Source organism: Anastrepha ludens, chromosome 3 (assembly GCF_028408465.1).
Source record: "Anastrepha ludens isolate Willacy chromosome 3, idAnaLude1.1, whole genome shotgun sequence".
Classification (NCBI taxonomy): Eukaryota; Metazoa; Arthropoda; class Insecta; order Diptera; family Tephritidae; genus Anastrepha; species Anastrepha ludens.
The window spans coordinates 62,179,681-62,200,834 of record NC_071499.1 but is presented as its reverse complement, the minus strand read 5'-3'; the positions used below and the strand labels follow the sequence as shown (position 1 = coordinate 62,200,834).

At 37.1% G+C, this 21,154-nt stretch overlaps 2 protein-coding genes across 2 annotated transcripts; both read left to right on the top strand.

The window, feature by feature from the left end:
* The first annotated feature begins 470 nt into the window (after positions 1–470).
* On the top strand, positions 471–6,553 carry LOC128856496 (uncharacterized). Its single transcript, XM_054091798.1, has 3 exons — positions 471–636; positions 705–868; positions 4,893–6,553. Exons 1-3 carry the CDS (start codon positions 564–566, stop codon positions 6,024–6,026), a joined length of 1,371 nt encoding a protein of 456 aa, XP_053947773.1. The 5' UTR covers positions 471–563; the 3' UTR covers positions 6,027–6,553.
* A 10,447-nt stretch (positions 6,554–17,000) lies between these two features.
* Positions 17,001–18,655, top strand: LOC128856495 (arabinose-proton symporter-like). Its single transcript, XM_054091797.1, has 3 exons — positions 17,001–17,162; positions 17,217–17,380; positions 17,472–18,655. Exons 1-3 carry the CDS (start codon positions 17,087–17,089, stop codon positions 18,606–18,608), a joined length of 1,377 nt encoding a protein of 458 aa, XP_053947772.1. The 5' UTR covers positions 17,001–17,086; the 3' UTR covers positions 18,609–18,655.
* Positions 18,656–21,154: the final 2,499 nt, after the last annotated feature.

The window sequence follows — 21,154 nt, the reverse complement described above, 5'->3', positions numbered from 1 at the left end:
CGATTGTAACCGTTTAGAAAAAATCGTATGTGAACTTAATTAAAGTTTAATATTTTACTTTATATTTATTAATTTATTCTACTTTAATTTCAACCACACTGTTTGGCTCAGTGTACATTCCTCGAAATTAGTTTAGTGCTTCCTATCAATTTTCAATTAGAGTCTTATGCAAAATATATTTCTTGTTGTCAGACGTGTAGAATGGGCGTAAAGTCACTAGGATTCAGTGTTCAGCTTAAATGTAATCAGTAAAAAGGATTTAAGGTATTTAGCATAAAATCAGAACTTCAATGAACTATGACGTTTGCTGCATTCTTTAACCAATGTTGTTAACTATCAAAATATTGGCAGGCGTTTCCATGTGTCGCCATATTTCTTGTACTTACATAGATAAACGAAAAAAAACTAAATAAAAAGGCATTTATATAAGAAGACTACCGAACTGACTATCAGTTCTTTTTTCACGCTTGCGGTGGTAGCAACTAGCGAAGCTGCCCTTACCAGCCGGCTAACGGGTGGCATAACAGTTTTTATAGTAGAGGTTTTTTTCCTTGTCCATAAAGATGACCGTAGAAAACGTGAATAGTTACAACCGCTTGTGGGTAGATCGCCCACAAACGTTAGCGGTCATATCGGGTACGTAGTTGTTGTTACGTTTCGTTGTGGTCAAGTGAAGTGAAGTAATGCGATAATTTTTTGTACAGATTTCTTCATCTTCATGACTGGTGGCATGAATCTGGCTGTCAGCGTCGGTTGGTCAAAAAGAGAATACACTCAACAGTTCCGCATCTGTTGGTATATTGGCGTAGCGATTGGGGCCTTCATTGCTCCGCCACTTGTCCAGTGGAAACGCAAACGGTTGTTTATTGTAAGTTATGCGAATTTTTTAGGTTGAAGAGGTCAAAGTTATTGAGTTTAAGGAGGGGGAAGTTATTGAGTTTAAGTTTTGCAAAAATGATGGGTTTTCAAAAAGGTTACATCTACTTAGACATTGTATTGGAAGACTAGAACTTACGTCGATGATACTACTAATTCAAAGTGTACAATATAAAAAAAGAAAAAGGGAAAGAGAGTGACCAAAAATTATTAAATGATTAATCTCCAAATCCTTAATACAGAGCTTTGGACAATTATCTCAAGTATAAATAAAGTGGATAGTGAAACTGCAGAGGACTTACATAATTTCAAAAGGTCGTTTCGGCATCCATCTCAGCTACTAACACAAAAGTGCTAAAAGATGATATCAAATCTTACCTCATGGACTTCCATCTGAAATCGTTCGATTAAGGAAAAAAGAAAACTGCGACTTGGTTAGTGTGAGCCTCCAACCTAAGGTCAAAAAAATACCATTCTTTGTTGGTATGGGTTCAGCACTTGCTAAAAGTTTACTTGAGCGCAAGCAAAGAAAAGTAATCCTCATAGGCCATTTGCTACAAATAAAATCATTCCAGGGCTGCTGAGTCCACTTGGGATTGTGTTTGTCTACAGGTCAAATATACTGCACTAATCTGAGGTTGCTAGTAGTAATGCTTCTAGTAAAATAAACCTTCAATTCTGCCATACCAATTCAAGTGATTTGCGACTAGGTTCCATTGAACTTTGTTCAAAATATTCTACTTCACCGAAACGGAAGTTAAAAGAGTGATTGTGGTCAAGAAACGGATTGAGAAAGACGCTGGTGCAATCTGATTCATTTTAGCTGTGAAGAAGTTGAAGGTTCATGGGATTGCTGACTGTCCATCCTACGAGTTCAGTTCACAATCGTTTCCCTTTTTAATTTTTATTTGAGGTTGGATTGACCTGGCTAGCTGAAGCCATAACTTAGACCAATAGGTCTAGATCTCTACGTTCTTCTATAGTAGACATTTTGCAACAAGCCTGCTTTTGTTAATCTAAGTAATCTCTGAAGCTCTAACCCCGAGACACATTTAATTTTTACTTAATCGTTTGAAATTTTATCGCAACAATTATTTTTTCGCCATATCCACAGGTTACGTAAAATGCCAGAGTAGTGAGAGTGCAGCGAGGAAAACCGATTTCAATTACAGTGCCTTCTAGCGCTCCCTCTAACTATTCAACCATTATAACGGTCCAAAATTATTTTCCTAGAGAGGCTTGCTTTCATTTAAAGGTCGCTTCCTTTAAATTCTATTTTACAGCTTGGAAATCTGTTTTGAATAAAAGACTGGTTTATTGGGTCTCTCGCTCTCAGTAAAAGTTTCCCATTCAAGTCAAGTTGGTTTCTTGGCCCTCTCTCTCTCTCTCTGTCTCTCTGGCTGACTTGACCTGCATATTTCGCCACTGAAAGTTAAGTGGGCTCGCCTAAAAACTTTATCACTTCGACTTTGCTGAAATTTGATGAGGATGCTCTCTTACATAGCGTTAAATAACTACAGCACAGGGACCTATGAAAAGTTTTGACACTTAATTCTAATTTTATTTTGTTGTTTCTCTTTTAATTTCAATAATTTATTTATGAAAATATAGCTCGTTCTAGTAAAAAAAATATAAAATTGTCATCAAAATTTCACACTTCTTAATCAAAATTTTGTGAAAATTTTCGTAAAAACTGTTTTGGAGTACATTAAATTTTAGCATAACAAAGTACAGACTGCAAGTAATTAAAAAATCGCATTGATTTTTGACATTTTTGTTTTTTGCTGACGATGCTGGGTGTTTTCTTCCATGCACAAAAAACGGTCGAGCATTCGCTGTACGGAGAAAATGCACAAAAGCGCCAGCAAAACAATTCTCAAAAATGAAATCGATTTCTCTCGAATGGTGTCTGTGATACATACAAGGATTAAAATTTCTGAAGGGTTAAAATCATTTAATTTGAAGTAAAATTCTTGTCATTCTAAGAGATAACAAAGATAAATGTGTCTATAGAATTTTTTTTTCGACCTTTCGGATAAAAAATTTAAAACGAAATTGGGAACAGTAATATAATACAAATAATAAAATAAAATAAAACATAAAAAAATCTTTCAACAAAATTTAACAAGATTGGGAAAACGAAAAACAAAAAATTAAAAACAAAAACAAAAAATTAAAGAAATTTAACAAAAATTTAAATTATAAATAATAAAATAAAAACAAAACAAAATCAAAAATAAAAATAATAAAATAAAAGTAAAAAAAATTACAAATATTTGTTTTTTATTCCGACAAAAAATTTAAAACAAAATTGAAAAAATTATATTAAAAAAACTTAATAATAAAAACAATAAAATAAAAAACTAAAAAATGTATTTTTATAATAAAAAATTTATTTGTTTAGTAAAAAAAATATTTTTTTATTTCTACCTTTTTTTAATTTTATTTTATTATTTTTAGTTTTAATTTGTTTTCTTCATTTTCCCCATTTTGTTTTAGAATTTTTAGAGGAAAGTACGAAAATTTTTTTTTTTAATTTTTTAAATTTCGACATGATAGCTTTTTTTAATTATGTTCAAATAAACTCTTAAAAACAGAATAGTCAAGGGAAATTGAACAGGTAGTAGCAATAGAGCATTCGTGGGATGCCACTTTAATCGCATCACTGTCTCTGCTGGTCTTGCAATAGACCATCCAGTCAAATCAATTTTATTACTTCAGTAATAGCGCAAATAATATATTATAGAGGTCCCAGATCATTTTAAAATTGTCGATAAAGCATCGACCTTTAATGGCACCCTACAAAAAATATCTAACGTTTTGATTTTACAGATATACAGAGGACAACAAACATCACCAAACTTGCCGATTAAAAGATTAACGAACTTAGTGAGCGAAGGATCGATTGTTAGATGACTGGTGTGGCATGTAGCGACATCTGTTGAGGACAGAGCTCATCTACAGCTAATGCTGCAATGCGCTGTCAAAATAAAAATTAGTATGTAATGCTTCCAGCTGAGGACAACAGCCATCCTCATTTGCGAAGAAAAATTTGCTAAAAATTCCGCCGCTCTAAGACCAAATCAAGCAGTCAGGCGCTCAGAATTCAACGAATTTTCTACTTCAAATACTATGCGTGACTTTTCCAAATCCTAAATACGCAGTAAGCAAATTTGTCGTTATTTCCCAGCGGCTCCGAAGCCCGAAAAGCGACATCGCTCTATAAATTTCTCCTTCTTTCGGTGTCTGACAGGCTTAGCAGCCACAGTCATCTACAATATTTTATCTTTTATCAGAGAGACGAAGTAGTTTCACCACATTGAGAATTAGAGGGTAATTTGAAGCAAAACTAGTGGTATCACGACGGACTTCTAGATCTAAATGGACTCCTCTACATCCTTATGGAGTGTGCTTACCACTGTAACATAAAACCCTTACAGGGAAGTGATCTTGCAGTGGATAGTAATTCGCCTTAAATTTCTGAATTACTCGATTCTTACAAGTGAACACGCAGAGGCCTATATGCAGAATTCTATTCAGGCTGGTGCGACTAATGTTGAGTTGCTAAACTTTACGATAAGTTGGTGTTCTCGGGCTTAGGTACAGACAATTGGTAATACCAGCAGCATTCTTGGTTGAGCGAACCGGACGATAAACCGGCAAACCGACGGGGATAGCTTGCGTGCCTATTCGCTAACTTCATGAAGTAGTTTAGCTCTTTAAATTTCCCATTGTTGTGGGAACACAATGTCTACTAAAGCAGAAAGTTTCAATTATTTCCAGTTTCACCACCAGTTTCTTATGAACTATTTTGATTCGAAATAGCAGTTTTAGTTGAATTTTATAGAACTTGCGATTTATGAGTTTTAAATGCTTCGATTTTTTCTTATTTGGGTAGAATTGCAGCGAAAACAAAAATGCACCAAAAAACGTTTGTTTTGAAAGTTACGCCAATGAAATTAATTTATTTTTTTAATTTTTAATAAACCTATTTTTTATCACTAACTCCTTTGCAGATACTTCCCAACATCCTAGTCGCCGCTTCGGCCATTATCGCTGTCTCAGGCTACCAGTATCTAGGCGTACTAATCGCATCTCGTTATATTGACGGCATTTGCATTGGACTTGCCACAGTATCCTTTATAACGCACGTCAGTGAAATTTCCTCTGAACACCGTCGTGGTTTCTGTTTGGCTTTCGAACAAATTGGCCTCGCTATTGGTGTCTACATTCAAATGCTCTACACCGCACTCTGGATAACTGGCACTAACTTTAGCCCAAATCTTCTGATGGGCCTGTGCAATCTATTCTTCGGCTGTGTTGCTGCCTTTATGACATACACCCAAGTTGACTCGCCCGTTTTCCACATGCGAAAAGCTGATGAACCTAACGCTGTAGCCTGCGTAAATATTCTTTACCAGCCACCAATCATGACCGAAAACAAACAAGATGTAATCACCGAAATTAAAATGTATGTGGCCATGAACACTACGATGTCAGTGGGCAAAAGTATATTAAAGGGATTGATGCCACTGATCAAAATGATAATCTATCGCAGCATGCTTTCGTTCATCATAGCGCTGCCGATTATGTTGGCGCTAAATAATGGTGGTTTGGTGAGTGCACCAAACGTTATCAATTGGCATCCGATACTGTACGGATTTCTCGGCTTGCTCGGCCCCGTTGTGGGATCGACAACACTGGGTGGCATAGGACGCAAATGGTTGAGTTTGGGAGCTTTGGCGGTCGCAGGAGGCATGTTTCTCGGCGTGGGTATAATCTATCATGAAAAGTCAAATATGACAAATGAGGTAAAAATGTCAATGGTTTGTGCCCTGCTGATGATCGCTCAATTCCTGGGTGGCATTTTCGCGCCCAGTACAACAGTTTACCTCGGCGAGGCATTCCCGCTCAAGGTCAAACCCTATTTCATTGGAATTTGTGTGATTGTGCAAAATATTGTTGGATTGATTATAGTTGTCACATTCAACTACGATTCGTACAACGAGTTTGTTTTCTGCATCACTGTGGGCGTAATTATGATTTTTTTCGCTATGGTTTTCTGCTTCACTCTGCCAGAAACCAGAAAAACGAAACTGCGTGAGGCACAAGAACAATTCGCATATTTCTTTAATTTTAAGATTTCATAATTCATAAGTTTTGAGCTGTCAGAAAAGCTTTTTTAGAGGGATTTTGTAATTTTGTAAAGCTTTCGTAGCAAAAAAACTGTGCTTAACATTCGTATGACTAATTTTGTAAAGCGTTTTAACAGTGTTTTTACCACTCCGAAATAGAATTGTGCGTTCACGTAAACGATTTCTAAAAGCTTTTGTTGAGTGTTTTTGTCATTTTATAAAGCTTTCATAACCATAAAACTGTGCTCAGCACTCGCTTAACTGATTATTTAAAGCTCGCCGAAAATATTGCTGCTGCGAAAGCTTTATTTAACATATATTCAAAGCTTTCTCTATTGCTCGGCGAAAGTATTACTGTTGTGAAAGCTTTATTAATTTTTTTATTCAAAGCTTTTACTTCAGCGGCATAATAGAAAAATTCAAAAGAGCGATTATTTGTTATATTTAGCTTAAAGATTTATATTTCATTATTTTACTCGATTTAAAATTATAGCAATTTTCTAATGTATTAAGTTTATATAAATATTATTTCATAAGCATCACGAAACAATAGATATTTTTAGAGTATTGTATTTTTATGATAAACTATTCCATAAGTTCGAATTATGAGTATAACAAAAAAAAATATTAAAATAATATACGAAAATAAAGTATAACAAAATATTAAATCTAAACCAGCTTGTGAATGAAAAATATTATTGTCCAGTGGCATTATTTCATGATAATATGTCGGCTCTATGGCGGACGTTTGCCAAATGACCTTTAACTTTACAGCTCATTTTGCAATGCCCAGAAACTCATATGCGTTCCCCCAAAACTTTCTAAGCCCCAGGACCAATATATTCAAAGTTTAGCTAAAGTGACCTTTAAATTTGTAGTTAGGTTTAATGTAAAGTAAAGCGAGGTAAAGTAAATTCAACTAATGTACATACATGAATAAAAGGCATCCGCCAAGTCTAATGGTGAGAGACTATTATTCGGAGGCGTACGGCTTCGAAACCCCATGCAATGGGAAAGGCAATGGCTAACCTCTTGGTGTATTTCTGCCATGAGAAAGCTTCTCATAAAGAAACCATCTGCGTTCAGAGGTGGCATAGAACTGTAGGTTACTCCAATTGTGAAAACAAATCAAAGACGCACACCTCAAAAAAGAGGAGGAGGAACTCAGCCAAGCAGCCCCAAAGGATGTAAAGGTTTGACTTTTTGAAAAAAAAAAAACAAGAAAGCTAAAGTAAACTGATTTGTTTGCTCGATTAGTGATTCAATGAGAAAAGTGGTCCAGGCTCAGCACATTACCGGAGGTAGTAAATTTATCTGGTCAGACAGTTGAAAAAGAGAAAAAAGTTAAAGTTCACTTTAAGTTTGAGAAAAGTTTATCGGCTCGCCTAGTAAAGCGAACTTTACTGGTTCGAAAAGAAAACTCGCCCAGACTCACAAAATTCCTTCAGCGAGTAAATACATTGGTGAAACAGTTAAAAAAGAGAAAAAAGTTTGGAAGAGTTTATCTGCTCACTAAGTAAAGCTCACTTTACTGGTTAGAGGAGAAAATTGTCTCGCCTTGCCGTGGCTCCGGAGCTAAATAGTAAATTTATCTAGTCAGGCAGTTGAAAAAACGCAAGGAGTTAAAGGGCACGTTTTAGTTAGTTATTGGCTCACAACGTAAAGCTTATTTTACTGAGTAGAAAAAAAAAAACAGCCCTACAGTAGGAACAACTATGTATTACTATATTAGCATACGTAGTTTAAATCAAAAACAAAAAGGGCTGAAGAATTTATTCTCGTTGTTCTTGTTGCGAATGCAGCAAATGTAGAAGCAATGCTCAATATAACCAAGGTGTTTCGCCAAGTGTCATTCTCTGCATACTTTGGCTCGATATTTCTAGAAAGCAGGAAGCATACAATGTCTATAGGCTCGCTCCAGTGTTACAAGGCTACTGCAAAGATGATGATAGGCGTGCCTGTTGTTGAGTCTACTGCATCATCTCGCACAGAGTTCAGATGTCGTTGAGTGGTACGCATTTATCTGAAAGCATGCTGAGGGCCGGTCTAACCACATCATTTATCGCTTCGCTATAGTGCGCGCCTGAATTTTATAAACATGACTCATTTTGCTCTATGATAGCTAGGTGTTACTGCATTCACCTCTTCTTATCAAATAATGGGTTCTACTTCTATCAGTGGCATTAAAAACTCGCTCAACTTAATTTGCTGCATTTAAAATGTCTCCGCTTATCAGCGTGTGACAGCGCCTAATTCCACGCTTCATTTGCATTTGATCGCTCAGTGTGTGCGTTACTATTTTTTAATACAATTACTTTAAATTTCAAAATGACAAATATTTTATCATACAGGTGTGGCAGTACATAAATATGTATGCATATATTTACATATAAAATATCATATGGCCTTTTATTTATACCGACAAAAGCGAATTTTTCTTTAAGCCATATGTTTTAGCGGCTAGTAAGGCTTAATAAAAATGTTTATGCTGAAAAGCTCATATAATTCTCAATATTATCCTTTAAAGTAATTTTGTTTTTATTTATAATTTTGAAGTTGCAAAAGCATTTGCCAACTGACGCCAACCTATCTTATCAACGAACTGATATGAAACCCATGATGAGCTTTGTAAATTTAAATATGTGGGTATATTTTGCGCTGTACAGAATTCAGAGGTGTGGCGAACACCTTTAGCTGGCTCTCAGTGATTTTGAACGAATCAGCAGATTTTCTGAGATTGGTGATACACGAAAAAGTCAACGCAGCCATTACTCATGATTGGACGAGTGTGTGAATGCGAGTGAAATGAGCGGGCGTATGAAATACCGCATTCCCGATGACGTAGCAGCCCAAGTTACACTTACAATTATATTTCGAAGGGACACACCTTGTAATCCATCATTCTTGCGTATAGATAGGTAAACACGATGTAGAGACTTCAGAAGAGAGTTTCTAGCGAAAACCTCTACTTTACTTTTAGCGAGTTTGACAATTGAATGACATCCGTACCGAAAATAAGCAAACTTTTGTGCGCAAATCTATGCACGTGCGATTTATCGAATATTCTTTCTATTATTTTTTTCGCTTATTTTCTGTACTGGCGTCACGGTTCATGTGAGGGCGCAATCTTGTATTCTATCGTTCCTCATAGGTATGCGATATACACACAAAATTGGGTACGATATTAACAGCTATAAAAAAGCTTGCGGGCTAAAGCTTTTTCCCTTCTGCACGATCGTAAATAATACAACTTTATAATCGTCAATAATAAAAACGCACTCAATGTCCGTTAATGTGTATTTGTAGAAGATAAATACACTCAAAGCGCCGCAACCAAGTTTATGAGCAGCAGGCGCCTTCTGATACTAGTAGCCAATATTAGTGCTGACAATTCAAGATTTATATTAGAGCTCCCGCACACTAAAGTCTTTTTATCGGCCGATATTTAAGTTGAGTTGGACTACAAGAGCGTACATTGGCCTGGTCTGTCATGAGTACGCACACTAGCTGACTAACAGCCGTTCGATGATGATGAGGAACGCCACATATAATTGCTCGTTACATCCAATGCTCTGTGAAAAGTGTTCAACGCGCGTTCAAGCCAACCTATAGTGTTCAGCGATGAAGTCCATGTCAATAAGCAAAATTGCGGTATTTGGGCTAAAGAGCAACCCGAAGACATTCAAAAACAGCCATTACGTCCATTGAAAACAACCGTTTGGTGTGGTCTGTAGGCTGGAGGAATTGTCGGCCCATATTTCTTCAAAGACGAGGCTAGTGCCAATGTAACGGTGAGTGGCGACCTCTATAGTGCCATTATAAACTATTTTTTGATGCCAAAAAGTGAAGCCCGTGATCTTGTTTCTAACAAGATGGCGCTACCTGTCATACAACCTATGAAACAATGGATTTGTTGCGTCGGGTAGCAATTTATATTATATCTCATCTTGGACCAGTGGATTGGTCGATTGGCCACCAAGATCGTGCGATATCGCACCTTTGGACTTTTAATATATTTATGGAGACATGTAATGTCTAAATGATTTGTGGATGAACCAGCTTCGATTAAGTTATTGGAAGCCAACATTACTAAAGTTATTCACGATACACCGGCCGAAGTACTCCAACGAGTCATTCAAAATTGGTTTTTACGGATGGCCGAAATTCGGCGCAGTTGCGGCCAATATTTAAAAGAGATTATTTTTAAAAAGTAAATTTGAATGGTTCTACACAAAAATAATAAAGATTGCCCAATCAATTTAAATTTTCGTTGTTTTTTTTTCAATTTAAAATCCGATACCTCTAAATTGATCACCCTTTACTATAAGAGGGCGATCGGCACCATTGAACCGCATCAGATTGCACTTCAAACATTTTAGTCGGCGGATAGGTGAGAAGTAATATTGCGAGCTCTACATTGAGCGTCTATCGAATTAACAGCTCGACTAAGCTATCGGCTGAGAGAAACTCTACCTTTAGCTCGGAAGCATTCGAATATGTCGCTCATAAAATTCGAGGCATTCACAGGCAAGTGTGACAAGTTAAGTTTTTTTAAATTTAGTTATAATTGGGGAACCGAAATTGGTTTGCATAGTGTACTCGTATGTATGCTAGCAAAGAGGGATACTTCCTTTTGTTCCCGTTGCTTTTGTTTTCCTTTGTAATGGCATCACAGAGGACGAATCTGATTTTTCGCCTCTTTTTTGGGCTACCATTTAACCTGATCTAGTTTCCGTCAATGTTTGAAGTCGATTGCAAGTTTGATTTGTATTTTATACTTGTTTTGCTAGACTATCTTTCTCACTGGCATTCCGCTATTAAAAGCGGTCACCACTCTGCAGGCAATGGTAAGCCTCCGAGTGTATTTCTGCTATGAAAATAGCCACTATTAATCCCATCTGCCGTTCAGAGGTGGGTTGAAACTGTTTTTTTGTTCATAGGCATTGTGGTAGCTCGCTACCCTCAAGTGGCTAGCCCGTTTATTTTCATCACCTCTCGTCGCGGAGCTAGCGTTAAATATTACATCGCGAAGAAGGCGATTAGCCGTCGCTGCTGTGTCTCAGTCTTTTCAGACGCCTCATCTCTTTCATAATCTCGGCCACTAAATCGCATGCCTCCTCACACTATTCTTTCGAGCGCAGCATATGTTACTCGAATGTTTCCAGCGAAGGAAGTTCTCCAAAAGCTCTATGGAATTTTTCTTTTTCTTTCTTCTATAACGTTTTCGTCGCAGTAAACTCAATAGGGATAGTTGTCGTGGTGTATACCTGTGTATATAAGCTTTTAAGCAGCCATGTCTACTCAAGAAATGGGTCAGGTAAAAGTCAACTTCTCCATGTGACCTCATTAGCCAAAGCTTTAGGTTCGGAATGCATTTGGGCCTCTGTGTTCTCGCTATTTTGGGCAGCTCCCATTACTAGTATGTCTAGCGGATACACGCCAGGCAGTTCTCGGATAGTCCTCGGAAGTATGATACATGTCGCATTTTGTACGTTTAACATCAGTCTCGGCAGCTCTGTTACAGTTGCGGATGCTCTTTTGTTGGCGTACTCGAGGTGTGCTTTGACAGAACATCGAAGTCGCGACTGAGAAAAATGTTGATCATGGTTTTGGCGGCATTATTCACCGAGAATATGTTTTTAGCAGACATTTAAGGACCAAACAGTTCTTTGTTGACATTCTGGAGTAGTTTCAGGGCGCATGATTTGCCTGCAGATAGAAGTCGACAAGAATGACAGAGATTTTGCGCTACTACAAAACACGCCGGCACATTCGTCGTTTATTGTTAAAAGTTTTTCTTGTCCAAAGAAAGGATTTCAACATACTCGTATGTGAACTATCTTCTTATACCTGATATCGTCTTGGTGACTTTTTCTTATTCACCAAAATGAAGTTGCATCTTAAGGAGACTCATCGTGGCAGCGGACAGAAAATGAATACAATGAAGTTGTAGGCTAAATGCTGAATGGATTAATTTTACCTTATCATAAAGAAAATTGTGGGAACATCATTAGAATAATTTTATAAAAGTAAAGTTAGACAATTGCAAAGGTCAATATTAAGATTTTGCTTCGTAACTTAATTTACTTGTATTTCATTGACAACTACCTAGAACGCACACCTCAAAGATAACTCAAAATTTGTGGTGTCCTTAATGAATTGGTTTATGGAGCTGCTCCATCAACGGCGCCTGATTCAGCTCCGCCTTACTTTCGTTTTATTGAAGATTTACAAAAAAAAAAAGAATTCATGCATTGATCACAGCGGTGAGTCAGCTTTTAGAGGTGAGTTTTCTGGATGTACGCTGCTCACTGTTGCAGTTGGTGGTTAAGCAATTTTACCCATTACACCCACTAGTTGATTTATTTTGCTACTTGAGGATTGGTCTCTACCAACACATAAGTGTACTGACTTCAACTGTCGCAAAATGTTATTTCGAATTTAGTAGTGGTTTTCTTTAAAATCTTCTTACAGATTGCACTTCTCCCCGAATAGAATCCAAAAATTGGTTCATTCACGCTTCTGATTCATACATGAAAAAAGTACCGAAAAAGAAAACAAGAGAGACACATATGGATTTATTACCTCTTCTTTTGAGAAATCCCCACGAAAATACCACACATTTACTTATCTCGGTAGTTTTTGTATATTAAGCATACGAGCTTATGTAGGTACACCTGTGTTCAAAATTTTAACAGCGTGACGGATTTCCGAGTTTTAATTATTTTTGTGTACACTTTTTTTATTATTATAATTTTTCAATTTTAAATTGTTTGTGTTTTGTAAGAGACTACGGGGCCGACGTAGCCGTATTGGTTAGTGCGTGACTATCATTCGGAAGTGCATAAGTTCGAATGTCCGTGCATGAAACACCGAAATGAAGAAAGGTTTTTCTAATAGCGGTCGCTCCTCGGCAGGCAAAAAGCTCCTCATAAAAACCACTTTTTATTCTGAATTAAAAAATGTTTTGGAAAATTCTGAGTATGCAGTTTTATAGCCAATTCAATTTTATTATGATAAAGTGAGAGTCGAATTTTTGACAATCTTTTTTTTGCATACGATGATGAGAATTTTCTATATAAAAACCATCTTAGGAAGTTTTTGGAGCTTTGTGTTACATGGTTTTTGTTGTAAAATGTACTATTATTTTATAAAAACATAAAAAACAGGTTAAATAAAAAATAATTAAAAAGGGTTATTCATCCTGCTCGTAGTATTTGTATCAGCAAAGGAATTTCCGTTTAAAATAAATCATTAAATTTGATATATTTGGTGTTTTTTAGATAGGCTTTAAGCTTGCTTTAACCTGCATTGAAAAAAAATACTTTGTACTGGAAAATAGGCATACTAGATTGATTCAAAAGCCTGCGGATATTAAGGCGGGGGTAGGGTTAATTCCACTAAAAATATACACTTATTTATGAATTTTTTTTGGAAAGATGATTCATGTAAATTTATTTATCCAATTAGTATACTGTAAACTCATATTTCAAAAATATTTTCAAAAATTTTCACAAGAAAATATACAAAATTGAGCCGTTGACAGCAGATCTACGCAGACGTCTCGAAAAAAAGGCAATTTGCCGTGGACAGTTTTTCCCAGCATTGGATCATCTGAAATCAAAAAATCAAAGAGTTTTCATTAGGTAATCAATTGTCCGAGGTAACCCTGTCGAGTTTTTATAAAAAAAAATTTTTTTTCAATTTTTTTTTAACATTTGAAGTAGAAGTGCGATTTTTAGACGATAAATCGCATAATATTGTTTATTGTACAATAAAATAAATAAAAATTGAAAAAAAAATCCTCCCATGGTTACCTCGGTAATTATGTAGAGAAAGTGTGTACAAAATTTCAGGAAGATCGGCCGAGTAGATTCAGAGAAAAAGTGTCCACCGACTTGAAAAACGTCGTTTTCCAGAAAATGTGTCAATGGTGTTCGACCATAGCAGGTAGCCGAGTCGGAGCGGCCAACGGTTATAATGCTCTAACTTTGTGAGTTTTGCACCGATTGACTTAAAATTTGGACACAACATTCTTGAGATTATGTACATTCATTTTCTCAAATAAACCAAAATCGATTTTTTTTTACCCTGATTGATTATATGGTACAAACACTTTACGAACCCGTTGTAGGTGCAATAACGATTCTAGGAATAAAAGAAGTAGCCAGCAATACAGCCGTCAGTTCAGCATTGGTTGAAGAAAAAACTACTGTCAAGAAATTTCTGTGGTAAACTTCAGTCGCAGCTCTGATAGCAGCTGTGGGGAATTCGGCGAAGAACAGTTATTTAAAATAATAAGCGAACAAGCAACGCAAATTCAAAGGCTTGAAAATTCGTTACAACACTACTAAACTACACATCAAACGCTATTTAAACGTATCGAGGAGTTACGGCGGGCTTTGAATTTCATACGGCAGAATAGCTCGGAGTTCTCGGACCCAAACACATTAAAATTGTTTCACACCACTTTTATATGTTCTCACCTTGAGTAGGCCAATATTTTTTGGTGACCTTGTCATCAGTTCTCAATAAATATAATAATAATAATAATTGGCGCGTACACTTCTGTTAGGCGTTTGGCCGAGCTCCTCCTCCTATTTGTGGTGTGCGTGTAGATGTTGTTCCACAAATGGAGGGACCTACAGTTTCAAGCCGACTCCGAACGGCAGATATTTTTATGAGGAGCTTTTTCATGGCAGAAATACACTCGGAGGTTTGCCATTGCCTGCCGAGGGGCGACCGCTATTAGAAAAATGTTTTTTTATTAATTTTGCTTTCACCGAGATTCGAACCGACGTCTCTCTGTGAATTCCGAATGGTAATCACGCACCAACCCATTCGGCTACGGCGGCCGAATAGGGGAACATTAAAAAAGGGTTTTCTTAAGTTTGCTTTGCGGTCTTTACGATTAACTGAAACCTTTTCTTCATATGAACTTCGTTTACTTCTTTTAAATCTCAAACCTATAGAAAGATCTGTTCTTTACTCAACTTTTGCATATGTCATTATAAAGAGAGATTTCGACTGTGAAGCTCTTCTGAAAAAAAATAAACATTAATGTTCCAAGAAGAGAACTTTGAAATTTCTACCATTTTTATGGGAGTAATAACAAAAGCAATTTTGCCCGCAACGCGCAAATTGCTCGCGCTCTTAATGAGGTCTGCCGGAGCTCTTCTCCTATCTAGATTGATTTGTCTTTCTCTAATGTTTTTTTCATTAACCTTATGAAACCTTGTATATAATTTTATTTAATTTATGTAGGAGAAGGAGCCCGGCCAAACAACAAGGATTTGCTTGTAAGTATTAGAAGAAGCAGAAACAGGTAGAGAAGATAATCCATAAACATTTTCTATCAAAATGATCGGAACGACGATCTTAGTCGATATAGTCGTGTATGTTTATCGGTCCATCTCACTTTATGATTATTTATATCTGAGATTTTAAATTCGCTTACTGTTAACGACCTCACTTTCCTTTTTGCGTGTCAAATTTACCACAAATAAAATATGTCTAAATGAAACATTTGAGGATTAAAATGTTCCACAAAACTTTTCTGTTCCTATGAATAAAAGCTAAATTCGTAGTACTGTGTAATGTGTGAATATCCAGTGGTATTCAGGTAGTGCAATATTTTTGTTTTTTATCAATAATTTATAGAATATAATTCCAGGAACTTCATGTTGGCCCGTTTACGATAATACTAATGAATCAAAGAGAAGATTATGTGTATACTTATACATACATATATACAAGTATGTATGTATGTATGATACATGATATCGTGTTGACAGAAGAGCATTCCATATCATTACAACAACAATTTCCCAATCAGATATGCAGTATTATCAGTGAAATTAGTTAATTTTTGATAATGAGAAAACCCCTTTCGTAAAAAAAGCAGTACCAGAATTTTAGTTCAATAAAAACTGGTAAGAGTAAACAATTTTAAGTGAAAAATATAAATTTTTTTTTTCTTATTATGCTACATAATTTTTTTTTAAACAAGCCGAGTTCAGCTATGGGGGATAGGATTAATTAATGAGCAAATAAATGAGATTTGACATTAGTTTCATTAAAATCAATGGAAGAAACAATTTTCTTTTAACACAAGTCAACCTACAAATTTCTCTGATTTCACCTTAAACTCCATTTCATTCCTCACTCCTAAAATGGTTTCAGTTTCACTTATCAGCTAGGCGTTGTGTGGTTATTACTCTTGGTATGGTGTCAAAACATTTTATTGTCACATCAAGCGAATAATATCCATCTATAGTGTTTGAAGGGGCGGCTCTTTTTAAAAATAAAGATGGCTCCTTTTAAACTTGAAAATAACCTTTGAGGCTCCTTTCTTATCTCACGATTCTCGGGTTTTGTTAATTAGTCTGAGTTATATGGAAAATAGACGAATTGTTCTTTCCTTGAGATTTATCTACAAGGTAGTCAATGGCATCACTGATTGGTCTGTTTGACTTTTGACGGATAAGATTTAGGGTTTCACAAAAAAAGTCTCTGAAATATTTACCCTTTTTGCGGGGAACACTATAAAACTATTTATACAAGCTATAAACTTAGTTGCTCGCGCGAAAAGAACGAACAAAAAACTTACAGCTCCCTTAGTATTTTGTGGCTTAGGAAGAGAAGCTTCGCTATGAATAACTTTTTAGTGCAGAAATCCATTGGTGATTTTGCATGGCTTGTCAAGGGGTGACTGCTACTAGAACTAACTTTTTCCGCCAATTAATCTTTTATTGGTTCCCGTGGTCCCGTTTGATGTTAATACACGGAGATTCGAGACTAGGCACTCGCGAATAGTAATCATGCACCAACGCATTCCGCTACTCGTTTTCAGTGTAAAGTCGTGTAGTTAAAGAAAATGTATGCCGAATTGATTACCTCCTTTTTTTGGTTGGTGAAGAAAAAGCAAAAAATCAACTAGCCTAGCGCCAATACAAAAGCTTCTCTACTCAGTACTTTCGAACCCTCATACGAGGCAGAACCACAAATGTGGTAAAAGAAAACGTTTTTTGCGTTTTTTTTTTCTTTTTGTTTTAGCTTAGAGTTTATTTCACATTATGGCCACAATTAACTATGTAGACAGCCCTGGACAATTTTGGACAAATCAGCCGCAATCGAATTCTTTGGTATCAGGTCAGCTATTGAATTCATAGCAAAAAGTTACTAAAAGTTACGATTTCTTCACAGATGTTTTCGTTTTCCTAACTGGCGGCTTTCACTTAGCTGTTAGTGTGGGATGGAGCTTCTACGCATATGATTTACACTTCAAAATTTGCTGGTTTATTGGTATCGCAATTGGTTGTGTACTCGCTGCACTGCTTATCAATTGGACGCGTAGACGCTTGTTTATCGTAAGTACAATTACAGTTACAAGTCACTTGGAAAAAAAGCAATACAACAACAAACACTCAAGCAAGCATTCATATTTTGTCTTCTCTACAGGTCTCGCCAACATTGCTGGTCAATGTTTCAGCCATTGTGACGATCGCTGCTTGTGAGAATACGATAGCACTGATAGCTGCACGTTATTTGAATGGCATCGCCATCGGTCTCACCACCGTCTCGTTCATCATACATGCCAGCGAAATTGCCTCAGAGTATCATCGCGGTTTTTGTTTATCTTTGGAACAGATTGGTCTAATAGCCGGTGCCTACATTCAAATTTTATATACAGCGCTTTGGAGTGAAGAGCTCGAATTTAACCCTTATTGCCTTCAGGGTATATTTTGCATAGTCTTCGGCGTGGTTGCATTGGCTCTGTCATACACTTCGATCGAATCGCCAGTTCTTCACTTACGCCAAGGTGATGAACCTGAGGCTCTGAATTGTGTAGTTCGTCTATACCGGCCAAACATAATGTCGAATAGCAAACAAGCCATTTTTGACAAACTCAAAGAGTATGTGACTATCAACGAATCCATATCATCCAAAAAGAGTTTGCTTTGGAGTTTAAGCCCCTTGCTGAGGGTTTTGGTATATCGTTCGATGCTTTCATTTATCGTAGCACTGCCGATAACTCAAGCCTTAATATTGTCTGAAAGAATTAGCAATGTAATATCAATTGTCAATTGGCCGCCGATACTCTATGGGCTGCTTGCAGCGATGGGTGCTTTGGTGGGTTGGGCAACAATGGATGCAATTGGTCGCAAGGCGGTGAGCCTATTCTCATTGTTGTGTGTTGCCGGCATGACCATTGGTGTTGGTATTATCTTTCATAATCCTTTATGGGTGGCAGATAGCACCAAAATGGCAATTGCGTGCGCGCTGCTTATGATTGCCCAAATTTTCGGTGGTATATTTGCGCCAAGTACAACTGTTTATCTTGGAGAGGCGTTCCCGTTACAATGGAAACGCTTTTTCATTGCTCTCACAGTCATCGTTCAGTATATGGTGGATCTTATCATTGTATGCACTTTCACATTTACTACGCATAACGAATTTGTCTTCTGCATCACTGCGGGTGTGATAATGTTTGTTGGAGTTGTGGTCTTCTCATTCACTATGCCAGAAACACGGAAGACTACACTGAAGGAGGCACAGGAACAATTCTCGTATGAGCTTCATTTGGAATTTCGTTGAGTATTTATTTGGAATTAAAAAAAAAGACGTTTTGAATAAATATTTAAAATAAAAAAAATAAAAATAATTGGCGCGTACATTTCTGTTAGTTGTTCGGCCGAGCTCCTCCTCTTATTTGAGGCGTGCCTCTTGATGTTGTTCCACAAATGGAGGGACCTACAGTTTTACACCGACTCCGAACGGCAGATATTTTTATGAAGAGTTTTTTCATGACAGAAATACACTCGAAGGTTTGCCATTGCCTGCCGAGGGGCGACCGCTATTAGGAAAAACTTTTTCTTAATTTTGGTGTTTCGCCGTCATTCGAACCTACGTACGCTCTTGAAATATTAGGTAAAGTAAAAAGTTCTTCCCGTGAGTGGGTGAGTTTAAGAAATGACTGGATGAATACGCCTTGAGGCAGCATCGAAAGTCTTCATACCTATTTTGGAAATACGAGCATAAATAAGAAGGTGGTTCATATATTTGAGCCATGTTGCTTTACTGGCATTTTTTGGAGTCTTAAATTTTTAAGCTCACGTGATTTTTATATGATAATTTGAAATGTAACAAAAACTCTCAAGTATCTGTATTCATTTACAATTTCCACGGGCTCATCTTCTTATATCGAACTGTAGCAACTCGGTATTCTATTGGGTTGGGGAATAAATTCATAGCGTTTTTATATTTTCTTTGATTTTACAACGATTTGTTTGCTCTTTGGCAAAGGGAAAGTATTCATTTGATAGAACTCTTTCTGCTCAAGAAAGCTAAAAATTAATAAAAAATTAAATAACTCAAAAATATTAAATTTTTTATTAATTTTGAGGCTTAGAAATGGAATACCCAGGAGGCAAAAATCAAAATTTTCGACACCTGCTCTTCTTGTTTTTCATCGAGGTCAAAAAGCTGCCGAAGCAGAAGATGTCATAGCCGCGTCTAAAGCACAGAATTGGTTTCCAAAGTTCTAAAATGGCGACTTTGACGTCGATGACACGTGGAAGACCTTTCGAACTCGATGAAGAAGGTCTTACATCACTTTTGATGGGGAACGGTCGCCAAACCAGTCGTGAATTGACGGAAAATGAACTGCGATCATAAAACGATTTTTAACCGTCTTCATTCAATGGGATTAACCGCAAAATTGGGAGTCTGAGTGCCTCACAAGCTCAACGAAGAAAGCAAAGAAAGTCGCCTTCAAACTGCTTCTCAGCTTCTCGCCCGCCATCGAGCAACACGCGGCCACAAACATCGCCATTTCTACCTATACATCAATATGAAGCAAAGAAAGGAGTGGGTGGCGCCAGTAGATACGTCAAAGCCGCGAGTCCAAAAAAGATCATGATATATGTTTGACGCGACTGGGAGGCCATGGTACACTGGAAAATGCTCGAAAAGAATACCACGGTCAACAATGAGCTCTACATTGCCCAGCTACACCGCGTGAATGAGGATATTCAACTCAAAAGACCTGATCGGCATGGTCAAACGACGAAGCCTGGACTCCTGTTGTATAAGTCGTCAAAGCGCACTCCAAGAGCTCGAATGGGAGCTACTTCAGCATCTGCCGTATTCTCCGGACCTTGCACCGACCGATTACAAAGAGTTCCTTAAAAACTGGCTCAACAACTTCTTCAGATCAGGCGACTTTTGACAGAACGGCGTCAACAAATTGGTCGAGAGGAGCGAAGAGGTTGTGAATAGCAATGGCGAATATATAATTGATTAACTTAAGGCTCCGGCGAAAACGCTACGAACTTATTCCCCGCCTTATTATTCATCATCATATTTTGGTTCTACAGCTCTTTGTGAGCTTTGGCCTGCGGCACGTGGGACCTCCATACGTCTCGAACGCTTGCGACTTTTTTCCAGTTCGTTATCCTAGGTTTCTTGATGCCGTCCTCTAGTTCGTCGGTCCATCTTGTTCCCGGATTTCCTATTGAACGCTAGTGTTGAACGCTCTGGCTTTTACGATTTTCTTCTGTGCCCTCGTACCGTCCATTCTTGTAATGTGATCCAGCCATCTTAACCGCTGCGCTTTGATCAACCGTATAACATTTTCGCCCTTTATCAGTTGATCTAGCTCGTCGTTCCATCTTATCCGCCACTCGCCGTGATCTTTGATTGCTCCGAAAATTCTTCTGAGTACTTTTCGTTCGAAGGCTTGCAGTTTTGTTTTATCTGCTTCAATTAGCTGCACTATTATTACATTTTCTGAAAACTGCTACTTTTGGTTTGGTTAGATTAACTTTCAAACCTTATTTCACACTGTAATACCGCATTGCGTTAATCGCGAGTTTTGCGATATGCAATATGGTATTCTAAAAGATCGACCATTTCCAAACAAGTTTCTGTGGTATAAATTCTACATCTGCTTTCCGTCTGGGTATTATTAACTACTGTGATCTGGCGTCACTTTTGAAAGACTCCTTATTTTAACTCATTTAATCAAGATTTGCATACTTATCATAACGGACTGCAAACACTTGTTTGTTCACATTTGGAGCTTTGACTGTAAATACTTACTTTGTTTTGCGCTTTCGATACAGATGCCAGTTGTTACCTCT

What these genes read in the sequence shown, in the direction of transcription:
- LOC128856495 (XM_054091797.1), top strand. Translation starts at nt 17,087, where the DNA reads ATGGCCACAATTAACTATGTAGACAGCCCTGGACAATTTTGGACAAAT. An exon ending in ATCGAATTCTTTGGTATCAG is followed by an intron (nt 17,163 to 17,216) that starts GTCAGCTATTGA and finishes ATTTCTTCACAG; the next exon opens with ATGTTTTCGTTTTCCTAACT. An exon ending in CGCGTAGACGCTTGTTTATC is followed by an intron (nt 17,381 to 17,471) that starts GTAAGTACAATT and finishes TCTTCTCTACAG; the next exon opens with GTCTCGCCAACATTGCTGGT.
- LOC128856496 (XM_054091798.1), top strand. Translation starts at nt 564, where the DNA reads ATGACCGTAGAAAACGTGAATAGTTACAACCGCTTGTGGGTAGATCGC. An exon ending in AACGTTAGCGGTCATATCGG is followed by an intron (nt 637 to 704) that starts GTACGTAGTTGT and finishes TTTTTTGTACAG; the next exon opens with ATTTCTTCATCTTCATGACT. An exon ending in AACGCAAACGGTTGTTTATT is followed by an intron (nt 869 to 4,892) that starts GTAAGTTATGCG and finishes ACTCCTTTGCAG; the next exon opens with ATACTTCCCAACATCCTAGT.